At 41.9% G+C, this 18483-nt stretch overlaps 1 protein-coding gene across 1 annotated transcript in view; it reads left to right on the plus strand.

Annotated features, from left to right (window-relative positions):
• The window catches only part of LOC147107528 (uncharacterized), an 85411-nt gene extending 67448 nt beyond the window's left edge, over nucleotides 1–17963 (plus strand). The window contains exons 17-19 of the mRNA XM_086006614.1: nucleotides 774–932; nucleotides 15863–16022; nucleotides 16773–17963. Of these exons, the coding sequence (XP_085862740.1) occupies nucleotides 774–932; nucleotides 15863–16022; nucleotides 16773–16864 (411 nt within the window). The 3' untranslated portion in view covers nucleotides 16865–17963. The remainder of the gene's footprint in view (nucleotides 1–773; nucleotides 933–15862; nucleotides 16023–16772) is intronic.
• The last annotated feature ends 520 nt before the right edge of the window (nucleotides 17964–18483 follow it).

Here is an 18483-nt window from a genome sequence, read left to right on the forward strand (position 1 = left end):
ATTTAACAGCAGGGGGAAGGGAAAATTGTAAGAGATATAGTCATTCCTGTGAAGTTTGTTCCATCTCCTGCATTAACATCCTCAACTCAAGAGCCCAAAAAATCTAAATATAAATTCATCTAAATTAATGTTAACATTGGTATCAAAAATATTCAAAATAAAAGTAGTTTCTAGAAGGAAAATATATCCCAGATAATTAGTAAAACTTTGAAAGAACCTAATCAGCATATGGTAAATAAGTTCTAACGGACTTCCGGATAGTTCAGCAGGGTGTGGAATATCGAGACCAGCTAGGAATGTAATTTACAATGTACATAATCTTTGGAAAAAATGCTCATGTTGCCACCTGGCATCATGCCAAATTCAGAGGTGGGAAAGATCACCTTTCAATAGTCTTACATTTTCTTAACCCTTGCTATCATTACTTTTTTCCACCAATAGGGATGACTATTTGAAATATAAATTATTGTTTAGACTTCAAAATTACCAATAGACCGTAGAAAAATTGGAAACTGCACAGTATCTATCTGCTATATTATTAAAAGCATTGCATTTTTGAAATCACACTATCTTCTACCAGGATGTGATAATCATGGGGGTAATTTTAACCCCCCCAAAACGGATGGGTTTGGTTCGGGTGGGAGGCTAAAATGTTAAAAATCTGAAACAGGAGCCAACCCGCCTCGAATTCACCCACTTCCAGTTTAAATTTCCGAGCAATAACAATGCGAACAGTTACTAACAACTGCACCCTCCTGTTCTTGTTCCATCAGCCTAGAGTCTACTTCAGAATCAAAAACAAGACCACAGGAGCGTTTGTGACAGTTGGTGGAGATTCAGAAGACCCTAGGGCATCCCAATTATCCGTCTGTCCTTACAATGGTAAACCTACACAGATGTGGTTTTATTGTAATGGAGTTATTAAATCCAAGGTAATATATCTGTAATTCTCTGAATACATAATGCTCGGAGATGAATTATACATTAGAGAAATACATATGACCTAGTGAAAAATAAAGTTGATTGGCTGCTTAAATAGTTACTCAAAGTATGAAGTGTAGTATTTGTTGATAGCTGGAAACCATCTCCAGCTATTCAAAGACTCTATATTAACAGAGATAAAGTGGCAGTGGGCTGTTAATACATGCACGGTACAGTCTGTAAGTATGTGCCAGCCAATTAATTTGGTAATTCTATTGATTACTGGGATGAGTAAAATTGACTATTCAAGCAACATTAAATTATAAAGCAGCATAATTTAATGATTAAATCTAGATTCAATGTTTTATGCAGCAACATTAATGTGTTATTGTTGCCCTGAATGATGCCCGGCTGGTTTGAACTGGATATTTTACCCAACGCACATGATAATCTCCCAGCTAATACCTCAAAACCTAGTGTATTTCAGGATTTGTTTTTCTGCTGTCTCCTGCAAAATATAGAAAACAAATGAGTTTAAATATGCATTTGGTATCTTTATCAAGTTACATGATGAATTGATTCAAAACAGCAGTGTTCTTTATTTTATGGCCATTTTCTTTATACTTACTGCAAACACCTGTTCATTATTTTTAAGTTTTCTTGAAGGGGTTAGGGAATCATTCCCTTAATGTAGCCAGCCCACTCTCCCTTTTATTGAATGAAGCACTGATGGTCATGATACTGAGCCTATTAGCAGCAGAATGAAGAAGGGAGCAAACACTAGTAGAGGAGGATATATCAACTTTATATCATAAAAATGGTTTGACACCAAGTTAAGTAGCCACGTGACTAATGTAAAGGAGATTTAGAGGATTCAACGAGATCTGGGTAAACTAAGTAGATCGGCTAAGGAATGCCAGATGGATTTTAATCCGGATAAATGTAAGATAATGCACATTAGAAGAGGAAATGTAAAAGATGGATACACAATGACTAGTTACTATTTTGGGTTTACTATTAGTAAATGTGAAAAAGAGCTTGGGGCTGATTATTGACCACTCACAAAGTATCTAGTCAATGTGACTTAGTTAACAACACAAGGATGTTCCTTTATGGTATCTGATGAATAAAAATTGAAACTGGTTACTGTATAACCCATTGGTAAAAAAACACATTAAGAATTTTATTTGAAATTTTGAGCACCGCGCCTTCAATGAGATATTGGTGCATCAGAAAGAGTTCCATCAATACTGCACTGGAGTCTCGAGGCCTAGATTTTGTGCTCAAGTCTCTGGAGTGGGGCTTGAACCAACAATCTTCTGACTCAGAGGCGAAAGTACTACCACTGAGTCACAGCCGACACCCGTTATGGTATTGGATTAACAAGCCTGAAGGTTGTGAGTTCAAATCCCACTGAGGCAAGTTGTGAAACTGGACTCAATAAATCTAGTAATTTGTGACCAGCACCAGAAAAGTGATCATAAAAGCTGTCAGGCTGCCATAAAAAACCTAACTGGTTGACTAATGTCCTCAGGAAAGAGAACCTGTTAGTCCAGCCAGTCTACAGGTGACTCTAAACTCACAATATGTGATTGATGCTTAATTCCCTCTGAAGTGGCCTAGCAAACCACTTAAGTGTAAAACCACTACAAAACAGAACACAGAGAAATATCAACAATGACCCAGGTATCACATCAAGACAAGTCTACCCTGCAAAGTCCTTCTCACCAGCATCTGAGAACTGGCTCCCAGTTAAGCAACGCCTCAATTTTTAAATTCTCATCAATAGCAAAATACTGCGGATGCTGGAAATCCAAAATAACAACAGAAAATGCTGGAAAAACTCAGCAGGCCAGGCCGGACTCAATATCGAGTTCAACAATTTCAGATCATAACCTCGGCCCCTATTACATTTTTACTTATATTTTTATCCACACCTTTGTTTTGGCCTTCCCTTCCCCCCCCCCCCTTCTTTTTTTTTTCTATCTCCCACATGGCAGCTGTCTCCCATTCTGCCAGCGCATTTCACACCTAATCAGTGCCGTCTTTTGTCTCCACTAGTCCTATCACCATCTCGTCTCGTTTTGAATACCTCTTAATGTCTCTTCTCTTTTGTTCTCTCCCAGCCTGGCCTCTTAATCTATTTCATTTCCTGTGCCTCTTTAGTCTTGACAAATGGTTTTCACCCGAAACGTTGACTCTATTTTCTCTCCACGGATGTTGCCTGGCCTGCTGAGTTTTTCCAGCATTTTCTGTTATTTTTAAATTCTCATCCTTGTTTTCAAATCCCTCTATGGCCTCGCCCCTCCCTATCCCTGTAATTTCCTCCAGCCCTTCCGAGATATCTGTGCTCCTCCAATTCTGGCCTCTTAAGCATCCCTGATTTTAATCGCTCAACCATTGGTGGCTGTGCCATCAGTTGCCAAGGCCTTAAGCTTTGGAATTTCCTCCCTAAACCTCTCCGCCTCCGTTTCCTCCTTTAAGGCACTCCATAAAACCTGCCTCTTGAACAATCTGCCCTAATATCTCCTTAAATGCATAGCTCAAAGACTGGTGTGGGAGAAATGGGTTTTGCTTCTTGGGACACTGGCACCAGTACTGGGACGGGAGAGAGCTGTTCCGTTGGGACGGACTTCACTTGGCCAGTGCTGGGACTAGAATCCTGGTGAATCGAATAACTAGGGCTGTAGAGAGGGCTTTAAACTAATTAGTGGGGGGGGCGGTTTCAAGAGAGCGAAAAATAAAAATGTCAGCGGAGAAGGCAATAGAGCAAGGTAGCAGTGGGGGAATTAAAAACCAGAGCGTGTCAGGAAGGGACAGAATGTATAAAGATAAAGGTAGAGTAGTAAAGGGGGTAAAAGCAGGAACAAATTGTCACAAAACATATTTAAAAGTTCTTTATCTGAATGCACGCAGCATTTGTAACAAAATAGACGAGTTGACGGTACAAACAACTACACGAGTATGATCTGGTGGCCATTACAGAAATATGGCTGCAAGGTGACCATGACTGGGAACTAAACATCCTGGGGTATTTGACAATTAGGAAGGACAGACAGGAAGGAAAGGGAGGTGGGGTGGCTATGTTAATAAAGGATGGAATCACTGCAATAGTGAGAAATGATATTGGGTCAAAGGATCAGGATAGTGAAACAGTTTGGGTGGAGATAAGGAATAATAAGGGGAACAAGTCACTAGTGGGCGTAGTCTATAGGCCTCCTAACAGTTGCAACTCTGTTGGTCAGAGTATAAATCAGGAAATAGTTGGGGCTTGTAATAAGGGAACAGCTGTAATCATGGGGGATTTTAACTTTCTTATTGACTGGACAAATCAAATTGGGCAGGGCAGCCTTGAGGAAGAGTTCATAGAGTGCATTAGGGACGGGTTCCTTGAGCAGTATGTAACTGAACCAACCAGGGGGCAGGCAATCTTAGATCTGGTCCTGTGTAATGAGACAGGATTAATAAAAAATGTCCTAGTAAAGGATCCCCTTGGAATGAGTGACCATAACATGGTTGAATTCCAAATTCAGTTGGAGGGTGAGAGAGTTGGATCTCAAACCAGCGTACTAAGCTTAAATAAAGGAGACTATGAAGGTATGAGAGCAGAGTTGACTAAAGTAGACTGGGAAAATAGATTAAAGTGCAAGACGGTACATGAGCAGTGGTGTACATTCAAGGAGATATTTCACAACTTTCAAGAAAAATATATTCCAGTGAGGAAAAAGGGGGGTAAAAGAAAAGACAGCCATCCGTGGCTAAGTAATAAAGGATAGTATCCAACTGAAAACAAGGGCATATAAAGTAACCAAATCTAGTGGGAGGATAGAAGATTGGGAAGCATTTAAAAGCCAGCAAAGAATAACTAAAAGATGAATTAAGAAAGGGAAGATAGATTATGAAAGTAAACTAGCAAAAAATATAAAAACAGATAGCAAGAGTTTCTACAGTTATATAAAAAGAAAAAGGGTGGCTAAAGTGAATGTTGGCCCCTTAGAGGACGAGACCGGGAAATTAGTGGTGGAGAACATGGAGATGGCAAAAACGCTGCACAAATATTTTGTATCAGTCTTTACAGTAGAGGACACTAAAAATATCCCAACACTGGACAAACAGGGGGCTATAGGGGGGGGGGGGAGGAGCTAAACACGATTAAAATCACTAAGGAGGTGGTACTCGGTAAGATAATGGGACTAAAGGCGGATAAATCCCCTGGACCTGATGGCTTACATCCTAGGGTCTTAAGAGGAGTAGCGGTAGGGATTGTGGATGCATTGGTGGTAATTTTCCAAAACTCCCTGGATTCAGGAAAGGTCCCAGCAGATTGGAAAACTGCTAATGTAATGCCCTTATTTAAAAAGGGAGGCAGACAAAAGGCTGGAAACTATAGACCAGTTAGCCTAACATCTGTGGTTGGTAAAATGTTGGAGTCCATTATTAAGAAAGCAGTAACAGGACATTTGGATAAGCATAATTTAATCGGACAGAGTCAGCATGGTTTTACGAAGGGGAAGTCATGTTTGACAAATTTGCTCGAATTCTTTGAGGACGTAACAAACAGGGTAGATAAAGGGGAACCAGTGGATGTGGTGTATTTGGACTTCCAAAAGGCATTTGGCAAGGTGCCACACAAAAGATTACTGCACAGGATAAATATTCACGGGATTGGGGACAATATACTGGCATGGGTGGAAGATTGGCTATCTAACAGAAAACAGAGTGTTGGGATAAATGGTTCATTCTCGGGTTGGCAATCAGTAACTAGTGGTGTTCCGCAGGGGTCAGTGCTGGGACCCCAACTCTTTACAATTTATATTAACGATTTGGAGGAAGGGACCGAGTGCAACGTATCCAAGTTTGCCAACGATACAAAGATGGGAGGGAAAGCAGTGAGTGAGGAGGACATAAAAAACCTGCAAAAGGACATAGACAGGCTAAGTGAGTGGGCAAAAATTTGGCAGATGGAATATAATGTTGGAAAGTGTGAGGTTATGCACTTTGGCAGAAAAAATCAAGAGCAAGTTATTATCTAAATGGAGAGAAACTGCAAAGTGCTACAGTACAAAGGGATCTGGGGGTCCTGGTGCAAGAAACACAGAAGGTTAGTATGCAGGTACAGCAGGTGATCAGGAAGGCCAATGGAATCCTGGCTTTTATTGCAAGGGGGATGGAATATATAATCCCATGGTCAGGGACAGGACGGTGTGACTACAAGTGAGGCAGGTACAGGGATCCAAGAGGTAGAGCTGGAGGAGCCGCAGCCCTTGCTCTTGTCCAACAGGTTCGAGGTTCTTACTCCCTGTGGGGACAGGAGCAGGGACTGCAGGGAGGATGAGCAACCTGGCCACAGCACCGTGGAACGGGGGGCCATTCAAGAGGGGGGAGTAAATAGAAATGTTGTAGTGGTAGGGGATAGTATTATTAGGGGGATAGATAGAGTTCTCTACAGCCGAGAGCGAGAGTCCCGAAGGCTATGTTGCCTACCCGGTGCCAGGGTTAAGGACATCTCCTCTGGGCTGGAAAGAAACTTGCAGTGGGAGGGGGTGGATCCAGTTGTCGTGGTCCATGTTGGTACAAACGACGTAGATAGGACTAGGAAGCCGGTTCTGTTAAAGGAGTATGAGCAGCTAGGGGTCAAATTAAAAAACAGAACCTCAAGGGTAATAATCTCTGGATTATTACCTGAGCCACGAGCGAATTTGGCTAGGACAAATAAAATTAGAGAGTTAAATGCGTGGCTCAAAGACTGGTGTGGGAGAAATGGGTTTTGCTTCCTGGGACACTGGCACCAGTACTGGGGCAGGAGGGAGCTGTTCCGTTGGGACGGGCTTCACTTGGCCAGTGCTGGGACTAGAGTCCTGGCGGATCATATAACTAGGGCTGTAGAGAGGGCTTTAAACTAACTAGTGGGGGGCAGGTTCCTAGAGAGCAAATAATAAAAATGACAACAGAGAAGGTCATAGACTTAGGTAGCAGTGGGGAAATTAAAAACCAGAGCGTGTCAGGAAGGGGCAGAAGGTATGGAGTAAAAGGTAAAGTAATAAAAAGGGCAAAAGCAGGAACTAAGTGTCACAAAACATATTTGAAAGTTCTCTATCTGAATGCACGCAGCATTCGTAACAAAATAGACGAATTAATGGCACAAATAACTACATATGGGTATGATCTTGTGGCCATTACAGAAACATGGCTGCAGGGTGACAATGCCTGGGAATTAAACATACCAGGTTATTTAACGATCAGGAAGGACAGGCAGGAAGGAAGGGGAGGTGGGGTGGCTATGTTAATAAAGGAAGGAATCATTGTAATACAGGGAAATGATATTGGGTCAAAAGATCAGGATAATGAAACAGTTTGGGTGGAGGTAAGGAATAATAAGGGGGAAAAAAACACTAGTGGGCGTAGTCTATAGGCCTCCGAACAGTTGCAACTCTGTTGGACGGAGTATCAATCAGGAAATAGTTGAGGCTTGTAATAAGGGAACATCTATAATTATGGGGGATTTTAACTATCATATTAATTGGACAAATCAAATTGGGTAGGGCTGCCTTGAGGATGAGTTCATTGAGTGTATTAGGGATGGGTTTCTTGAGCAGTATGTAACTGAACCGACCAGGGGGCAAGCAACCTTAGATCTGGTCCTGTGTAACGAGACAGGATTAATTAAAAATGTCCTAGTAAAGGATCCCCTTGGAATGAGTGACCATAACATGATTGAATTCCATATTCAATTAGAGGGGGAGAAGATTGGAGCTCAAACAAGCGTGCTAAGCTTGAATAAAGGAGACTATGAAGGTATGAGAGCGGAATTGAGTAGAGTGGATTGGGAAAATAGATTAAAGGGTAAGACGATACATGATCAATGGTGTACATTTAAGGAGTTATTTTACAACTTCCAAAAAATATATATTCCACTGAGAAGAAAAGGATGTAAAAGGAAAGACAGCCATCCATGGCTAAGTAAAGAAATTAAGGATAGTATTCGACTAAAAACAAGGGCATATAAGGTAGCCAAATCTAGTGGGAGGATAGAGGATTGGGAAAACTTTAAAAGATAGCAAAAAATAACAAAAAGATTGATTAAGAAAGGGAAGATAGATTATGAAAGTAAATTAGCAAAAAATATAAAAACAGATAGTAAGAGTTTTTATAGTTATACAAAAAGAAAAAGGGTGGCTAAAGTAAATGTTGGTCCCTTAGAGAATGAGACCGGGAAATTAATGGTGGGAAATATGGAGATGGCAAAAACACAATGAATATTTTGTATCAGTCTTTACAGTAGAGGACACTAAGAATATCCCAACACTGGACAAACAGGGGGTATAGGGGGGAGGAGCTAAACATGATCAAAATCACTAAGGAAGTGGTACTCTGTAAAATAATGGGACTCAAGGCGGATAAATCACCTGGACCTGATGGCTTACATCCTAGGGTCTTGAGGGAAGTGGCGGTAGGGATTGTGGATGCATTGGTAATAATTTTCCAAAACTCCCTGGACTCAGCAAAGGTCCCGGCAGACTGGAAAACTGCTAATGTAACACCCTTATTTAAAAAGGGCAGTAGACAGAAGGCTGGAAACTATATACCGGTTAGCCTAACATCTGTGGTAGGTAAAATTTTGGAGTCCATTATTAAGGAGACAGTAACAGGACATTTGGATAATCATAATTTAATAGGACAAAGTCAGCATGGTTTTATGAAGGGGAAGTCATGTTTGACAAATTTGCTGGAGTTCTTTGAGGAAGTAACATATAGGGTGGATGAAGGGGAACCAGTGGACGTAGTGTATTTAGACTTCCAAAAGGCATTTGACAAGGTGCCACACAAAAGATTATTGCTTAAGATAAAAAATCACGGGATTGGGGGTAATATTCTGGCATGGATAGAGGATTGGCTATCTAACAGAAGGCAGAGAGTTGGGATAAATGGTTCATTCTCAGGCTGGCAATCAGTAACTAGTGGTGTTCCGCAGGGGTCAGTGCTGGGTCCCCAACTCTTTACAATCTATATTAACGATTTGGAGGAGGGGACCGAGTGTAACATATCAAAGTTTGCAGATGATACTAAGATGGGAGGGAAAGTAGTGAGTGAGTAGGACATAAAAAACCTGCAAGGGGACATGGACAGGCTAAGTGGGCAGAGATTTGGCAGATGGAATACAACACTGGAAAGTGTGAGGTTATGCACTTTGGCAGGAAAAATCGTAGAGCAAGTTATTATGTTAATGGCAAGAAACTGGAAAGTACTGAAGTACAAAGGGATCTGGGGGTCCTGGTGCACGAAACTCAAAAGGTTAGTATGCAGGTGCAAGTCATTAAGAAGGCCAATGGAATGTTGGCTTTCATTGCTAGGGGGATAGAATATAAAAATAGGGAGGTATTGCTTCAGTTGTACAAGGTATTGGTGAGACCGCACCTGGAATACTGCATACAGTTTTGGTGTCCATACTTAAGACATACTTGCGCTCGAGTCAGTACAAAGAAGGTTCACTCGGTTAATCCCGGGGATGAGGGGATGGACGTATGAGGAGAGGTCGAGTAGATTGGGACTCTACTCATTGGAGTTCAGAAGAATGAGAGGCGAACTTATTGAAACATATAAGATTGTGAAGGGGTTGGATCGGGTGGATGCGGGGAGGATGTTCCCGATGATGGGTGAAACTAGAACTAGGGGGCATAGTCTTAGAATAAGGGGCTGCTCTTTCAAAACTGAGATGAGGAGGAACTACTGTGGTGTGTGTGCCTTTAAGAGCAATTATGGTGTATGTGCCTTTAAGAGCCCCAGGTGTGTGTAATGCCGGTAATTGCCACTTGGGCTATATAAGCCTGTGTATTGTGTATATCCTTTAGAACCCCCCCCCCAGACTTGCTTAGTAAATACCTATGAACCAACTCCTGTCTTCAGTGTCTTTATCGACACACGGACACTACAGTGGCGACGAAGTGGAAACGGACTTACCTGCAATTCGGCAGCACCTCAAGGACATCGATTCCTCCAGCGTCCAGAAGACTCAAGGAAGTAAGAGAAACTGTGGTTTCACCAGCTGGCCAAGCTGGTGACAGGTACTGCGCTAATCCTTCCTGGGCGTCAGGCTGGAGCTCCAGCGGCGGGCTCTACAGCTGAGACAGGCAGCGAAATCGGAGGCAAGCAATAACGGACTGGGAGGGTGCACTCGAGAGACGGCCGGCGTGGCAAGCAGGTCAGCGTTTAGACCTCCGTCGGGAACGAGTCTCCAACAGTGAATAAACGGAAACCACAGTAAAACAGCATTGTTATCGGTAGCAGCGGCGGGAAGCGCCATATCTTTTCTGAAATGCCTAAATCTGGTAATATTGAGGCTTTTGATGGCGAAATAGAAGATTGGACCACATACGTGGAAAGAGTAGAGGTTTATTGCACTGCAAATGGAATAACAGATAAAAAAAAAGCTTCAGTACTTCTGAACTTAATGGGCGCGAAGACATACGGGCTGTTACAAAATTTAATCACTCCAGCCAAACCAAAGGACAAGACTTTTAAAGAAATTGTTGATACCCTGCAGGAACATTTAAACCCAACACCGCTGCTGATAGCGGAACGATTCAAATTCTTCAAGAGAAATCAACACAAGAATGAAAGTAACGCTGATTACCTAACCGAATTAAGAAAGCTATCAAAGTACTGCCAATTCGGAGCAGGACTATCGGATTATCTTCGAGACAAATTTGTTTGCGGTCTCAAGTGAAGGAACACAAAAAAGACTGCTTTCTGAAAAAGATTTAACATTGGACAAAGCTTTCAGTATGGCTGTATCATACGAAGCAGCAGCAAAAGGAGCTGCAGAGATACAAGAGACACAGGACTTCGGCACCCATAAAATGACACAGGAGTTCGGAAGATGTTATCGCTGCGGCAGATCCACCCATAACCAGAGGGACTGCTGGTTCAAGGGCAAAGCATGCAGGCAATGTGGTAAGATTGGACACATTGCACGGGTATGTCAATCTGGACAAAATAAATCCACTGACAGAAAACAAAAAATCAATAAAGAAAAGTACAGGAAGGTACAAATGATGACGGACAATAGTTCCGAAGACCAGAATAGCGATAGCGACTCCGGAAACAAGAGACTAAGCTGTCTCAAATTACATAATGTACTTGCCAAAGAGGATTACCAAACCATTTGGGTTACCCTCACAATAGCAGGGTCCCCAGTTAAAATGGAGCTAGATACAGGATCAGCTCTAACCGTAATAAATCGACGAGATTACGAGAGGCTATTTTCGCATATACCTCTAAAAGACACATCCATTATCTTAAAAACATATACGGGGCAGAAAGTCTACACCAAAGGAAAAATAAGGGTGCCTGTGGTATACAACGGCAAAGAAATACAAAAGTTGTATTTATACATTCTACAAGATGGTGGTCCACCGTTGTTGGGATGTGAATGGATAAGATACGTTTAGACTGGCACTCCATTCAGGCACTGACGGTGACCAGTAAGGAAAAAAACAATGATGACATCATACCTGAACGATTAAAAGACATCTTGGCCAACGCCAAAGAAGTGTTTCAAGAGAAACTAGGAACCTTGAAAGGCATCACCGCCTCAATAAAAGTGGAAGATGCAGCAATTCCAAAATTTTTTAAGGCAAGACCGGTGCCATACGCAATACGTCCGGCAGTCGAGGCAGAGCTGAAGAATTTGGAAAAGGCAGGCGTATTATCCAAAATAGATTGGAGCGAATGGGCAACACCCATCGTTCCAGTCATGAAAAAAATTGAAAAATAACTCTGAGGAACAGAAAAAAATTCGCATCTGTGGGGACTTTAAGGTGACTGTAAACCCGGTCCTTCACACGGTACAGTATCCTCTTCCGAGGATAGAAGATATTTTTGCCTCACTATCCGGAGGGAAACGTTTCACAAAAATTGACTTGGCACAGGCATATCTACAGATGGAGGTTGAGGAGACCTCTAAAAAGTATCTCACAATAAACACACACAAAGGCCTGTACCAGTACAATCGACTGGTTTTTGGAATAGCATCAGCTCCAGCTATCTGGCAAAGAGCTATGGAGCAAGTCCTGCAAGGGATTCCGGGGACTCAATGCTACCTAGACGACATCCTTATAACAGGAGAAAACGACAACGAGCACCTTGCCAATTTGGAGCAGGTGCTCACTAGGCTGAAAGAACGGGGCCTACGAGCAAATCGCCCCAAGTGCGAATTTTTCCAAAATCAGATATCATATTGTGGCCACATAATTAATAAGGAAGGGTTGCATAAGTCACCTGAAAAAATTGAAGCAGTTATAAAAGCCCCAGCACCTGAAAATGTTTCACAATTAAGGTCATTCCTGGGATTAATAAATTACTATCATAAATTTTTACCGAACTTATCAACTATTCTACACCCTCTTAATGATCTTCTACAGACAGGAGTGATTTGGAAATGGAACGAAGACTGTAAACGTGCCTTCCATAAATGTAAAGACTTAATCACATCCGAGAAAATTTTGGCTCATTACAACCCATCACTACCAATCAGACTGGCGTGCGATGCATCCCCTTACGGCATAGGAGCGGTATTGTCCCATAGATTCCCTGATGGCTCGGAACGGCCGATAGCTTTTGCGTCACGCTCATTGAACTCAGCTGAGCGTAACTATGCCCAGATAGACAGGGAAGCACTCAGCCTGGTATGGGGAGTGAAGAAATTCAACCATTACCTACACGGACAAAAATTTACCTTGCTGACTGACCATCAACCCCTCATCTCCATATTCAACCCTAAAAAAGGTGTCCCCATTATGACGGCACAAAGACTACAGAGTTGGTCCCTTTTTCTAGGGGCACACCAATACAACATTGAATACAAAGGGTCAAAACAGCATGGGAATGCTGACGGTTTATCACGCCTACCGTTGCCAACGATAGAAGAGGCACCTACAGTAGACCCAGTAGAGATATTCCACTCTACCATAGTGGAATGTCTACCGGTGACAAATTCTGCCATTGAAAGGGAGACAAGAAATGACCCTACTCTCTCACGGGTCTACGATTTAACAGTGAAAGGATGGCCAGCACATGGTGAACCACTGTTGCCAGCATTCTCGCAAAGAAGAGAACAGCTGTCAGTGTGCCGAGGAACCTTGATGTGTGGATCCAGAGTGGTGATTCCACCCAAACTCCAGGATAAAGTGCTAAAGGAGCTTCACGAGGGGCATCTGGGTGGAGTGAAAATGAAGAACCTAGCTAGGGCGTTTGTATGGTGGCCAGGTATCGATGGAGACATCGAAGACATGACCAAGAGCTGCCTAGGATGCCAGAAGGTCCAAAATGCTCCGCCACAGGCCCCTCTACATCCATGGGAGTGGCCCTCATCTCCCTGGCAAAGGGTGCACATCGACTTTGCTGGTTCATTTATGGACTCAATGTTCTTAATCGCAGTTGATGCACACTCCAAGTGGCCGGAGGTAATAAAGATGTCCTCCACCACCACGGAAAAAACCATCACAGTATTAAGGACCATATTTGCCAGGAATGGGCTGCCGGAGCAGATATGTTCTGATAATGGACCGCAATTTGTGTCCGAAGAATTCAGAAAGTTCTTAAAGAACAATGGAGTAAAGCACTACACGTCCGCCCCATACCATCCCGCCACCAATGGATTGGCTGAAAGGTTTGTCCAGACCTTCAAGAAGGCCATCAAGGCCATGGGTAATGAAGACATAAAACTTCAGCACAAGGTGGATAACTTCTTATTTGCATATAGGAATGCAACGCATATGGTTACTAACCAAACTCCCGCCATGATGTTCTACAATAGAAACCTAAGATGCCGGCTGGATTTGGTCAAGCCCAACATCCGAAGGGACGTGGAGAACCGGCAGTTTCAGGGCATGAATGAAAGGCCAACTAGGGCCTTCCAGATAGGCCAACCGGTTTTGGCCCGGGACTACCGTACCGAGAAATGGCAGCCTGGAACTATCTGCACACGATTAGGACCACTGATGTATACCGTGGACATCGGAGACAGCATAATAAGGCGCCATGCTGACCAAATCATCAAGTCATCCGAAAAGGGACAACCTACACCACCACTCTATACATCTAACGATGAAGTAGAGATAACCATATCTACCTCCGATCCAGTGATACTGGAGCCCGATGAACCCGACACTGGCCTTCAAGCCGAATCAGCCTTGCCAGAAGAACCTACTACACCACCAGAAACTACTACACCCCCGAGGCGTTATCCGGACCGAGTCAGGAAGCCTCCTGAGAGACTAACTTATAATTAATTAATACAGCAATGTATATTATTTTGCATATAACATGTAATTAATAATTACTTAAAATATGATGTACTAGTTAGCTAGAAGGGGAGGAATTGTGGTGTATGTGCCTTTAAGAGCAATTATGGTGTATGTGCCTTTAAGAGCCCCAAGTGTGCGTAATGCCGGTAATTGCCACTTGGGCTATATAAGCCTGTGTATTGTGTATATCCTTTAGAAACCCCCCCCCCCCTGCCAGACTTGCTTAGTAAATACCTATGAACCAACTCCTGTCTTCAGTGTCTTTATCTACACACGGACACTACAACTACTTCACTCAGAGGGTGGTAGGTCCATGGAATATGCTGCCCCAAAAAGCTGTAGAAGCTACATCATTACATAAATTTAAAACAGAAATAGACAGTTTCCTAGAAGTAAAGGGAATTAAGGGTTACGGGGAGCGGGCAGGAATTTGGACATGAGTCTAGGTTCGGATTGGACATGGCCCTGTGGGTAGCGGAGCGGGCCCACGGGCCATGTAGCCTGATCCTGCTCCTATTTCGTGTGTCTAATTGTTAGATTCAGGAGATGGCTCTGTGATAGTAGATTGGCGGTTAGGATCAGATCAGCCATGATCTTATTGAATGGCGGAGCAGGCTCGAGGGGCCGAATGCCCTTCTCCTGCTCCTATTTCTTATGTTCTTAAGTTCTTATGTTAAAAGCAGGGAAGTCTTGCTGCAGTTATACAGGGTACTGGTGAGGCCACACCTGGAATACTGCGTACAGTTTTGGTTTCCATATTTAAGAAAAGATATACTTGCTCTCGAGGCAGTTCAGAGAAAGTTCACTCGGTTGATTCCGGAGATGAGGGGGTTGACTTATAACGAAAGGTTGAGTAGGTTGGGCCTCTACTCATTGGAATTCAGAAGAATGAGGCGATCTTATCGAAACATATAAGATTGTGAAGGGGCTTGATCGGGTGGATGCGGTGGGGATGTTTCCACTGATGGGTGAAACTAGAACTAGGGGGCATAATCTTAGAATAAGGGGCTGCCCTTTCAAAACTGAGATGAGGAGAAACTTCTTCACTCAGAGGGTAGTAAATCTATGGAATTTGCTACCTGAGAGAGCTGTGGAAGATGTGACATTAAATAAATTTAAAACAGAGATAGACAGTTTCCTAGCTGATAAGGGAATAAGGGGTTACAGAGAGAGGGCAGGGAAGTGGATGTGAGTCTAAGTTCGGATCAGCCATGATCCTATTGAATGGCGGAGCAGACCCGAGGGGCCGTATGGCCTACTCCTGCTCCTACTTCTTATGTTCTTATTATGTGGCTCGGTGTCAAATTTTGTTTTATAACGCTGCTATGAAGTGCCTTGGGACATTTTACTACGTTAAAGGCGTTATATAAATACAAGTTTTTGTTTTTGTTGTTGTTGGAAGAGCTGTCTCAGACTAGTCAAGCAACAGCTTGCTCCCCAAGAACAGAATTTTAAAAATCCAAATTAAACAAAATGCAATCATATACACACGCTACATATGAATACAGAGGGAATATATTATACAATAATCTATTAGTCACCATTGCTAAAAAAAGCTAGTCCAATTTTTCACCTAATATCCTAAATTAACCTGATCTAAATTAACAAACAAAAGCAATACTCCATTTTGCTTACAGGCTAACTATTCATGCATAGACATCATCGGTGGTCAAGTAAAAGCTGGAACAAAAGTAAATCTTTGGACAGAGAATGGGCGTATTCATCAGAAATGGAACATCAACATGAATGGAACGATTTCTTCTTTTCTAGATTTCAATCTGCGACTTGATATTAAAGGTAACGCGTATTTGTTTATTTAAAGGAACAGGAAACTCAATTTTCCAACTCAACTGAATTTAAAGACAGTAAAATCTGAAGAAAATACTGGATAATTTCCATTATAACAGTGACAGAAACACCACTCTATCTAGTTTGCTTAAAATGCAGCTTGCAGTTATAATGCCATTTTCACATCAATGCAAAACAATGTCAAGTACACATCAACATGGAAATAACAGAATAACTTGGGAGAAGGCCTGCTGAGCACAGTAAAGCTAAGCAGTGTACGACCCTCTCCAAGAAGCTGTTTATTGGCGTACAGCTCTAATAGGGTATGAAGCCAGATTTAAAAATTTATAAATTTAGCATCAAATCTTTTTAATGTTACAGGAAATCAAACACTGCCACCTGTATTTTCTAACTTTTAAAAAATAACTGCCTGGAAATGGAGCTCTGCAGATGCATGTACACAGATGTGCATAGGTCTCTCCTGCCAGCCATAACATCAGGAACACTTTTGACTTGTTTTTGAGGACCAAACTGAAAACTGCTCAATAGGTTATCTCATCAGTGGCCCAGAAATGCCACTGGTATCCTGAGGAAACTAGTTGGTGGCATCCCTCAAAGGGTTAAGAAAAAAAGTTACTACATTTGGAAAGCTTACAAAGCAACAACTAGATAGAAACTCTCGCCTTCATAACTGAGAAGCCATGAGCTGTGCACCAACACAATTTTAATACTTCTGAACAAGTTTTGCATTTTTTTCAGGTGGTGATTTCTATGACAAGAACCACATCCTTTTAAACCTGGCAGAACAACAACAACAGACACAGTTCTGGGACATTGAAGTGCTGAGATGAGAAAGACAAATGCTAAAAAGGAAAAATCTGTGAAATATTGTTTGGGCAGATCAATCAAGGCAATGCAACCATTGCCATGAAAAGCAAAACAAGATCCCTGATGCCTTTCAGGCAATTGTGATTTATACAGGTTGTCTTCAACCCAAATAATCACAATTTGAGCAGCACTGTTCGGTTTGTAAATAGATTCTGGGCCAGACTGTGAAATGTGGTCAACTGAGAAAACATAATCGTATTTATGCTTGTTCATTCCCCATTAGGAGCCTAGCAGTTAGAAATTATAGTTTCAGTCAATGAGAGAGACGTACAAAGCTCTGTCATACTCCACATTGCAACTTGCCAAACTGTCTAGGAGGAAGGCTCATGGGTGTTCCCTTGAGTCTAGTGTAATTTGGAACCTCATTACTTTGAAACCTATTAATATTAGGTTCCAATGGAAGCCAGTGTAATCCAAGCAGAATTTACAAAGCTCCGAAACAAAAATACGCAGCTCATTTTATCAGCACAAAAAACCTATTGCATTGACAAACTCTGAGGTGTGTACTTTGCTATTTAACTTTTTGCTTTTTAAGAGGGTTGCTGCTAAAAAATTATACAATCACAACTTCAAATAATGAAGCTTATATACAGTAACATTAAAGATGATTTGTACTGATTTTTAAAATTGTAAATAAATATTTGCATTTTTGTTGGCTTAAATCCAAAAATGTTCTTCATATCAGTAGAAAAATAAATTATTACATAGATCAGTATGTGGATGAATGTTACAATACTGCATAACACTAAGCAACATTTTTAGTGCACCAACTTTAGAGTAATTCTCCAGGAAATGTATCTGCAGTTTCTTCATACTTTTAGAAGTCAAAAACAGAGAAGAATAAGTGGAGCATGGTATTTGAGCTGCTTTATTGCTTTTGTTCAAAACTGCCTTAAATCCATAGCTGGGTCCAAGAGAAATATATACAAAGCTGCTGAAGCACTTGGTCACCAAGTCAGTGTTTAGGTATTAACAAAAGATAAATACAAAGTGGATCTCTTGTGGCGTTGTGTTAAAATATAAATTCATAACCATGAAGTCTTTCTGATTTTCTTGACTAAACACTCACCACATATTCAAATTAAATATGGCCTCTATGTGGAATCTGAATCTATTTGCTTCTATAGCTACTGCATTGGTAAAGTCCACTGCATCAGCAATAAGTAAAAAACTTGCAGCAGAATTAACTGGCCACCCTAAGCACATTCATGATCATGGTAACCACACTCTGCAAAATTCTATTTTAATTTATGTTTCATTCATGTTATCCATATCTCAGGCAAACTCTAGCCTAAGTATAATGACAAGGGCGGGCCACTGTTGCAAGTTACACACTGTGCTGGTACTATGGTGAGGCAGCAGTGCTTCCTTCCGATTAGCTGCAGCACACGTGAACCATGCAAACTCCTCTCCGCACAATCCTGCAGACATGGAATTTAATTCCATCTGCTAGGGCTCATGCCAACTCTCCCTATGTTACAACACTCCTCTCACTAACACTTGTGCTCCTTCAGGTGACCGGTCCCTACTCACCACCAGAATCTCCTCATGCAGCAGTACCAATGCTGCAGGAAAGAGAAAA

The sequence above is a fragment of the Somniosus microcephalus genome, chromosome 14, assembly GCF_052327205.1.
Source record: "Somniosus microcephalus isolate GS21.2 chromosome 14, FLI_Smic_1.0, whole genome shotgun sequence".
NCBI lineage: Eukaryota > Metazoa > Chordata > Chondrichthyes > Squaliformes > Somniosidae > Somniosus > Somniosus microcephalus.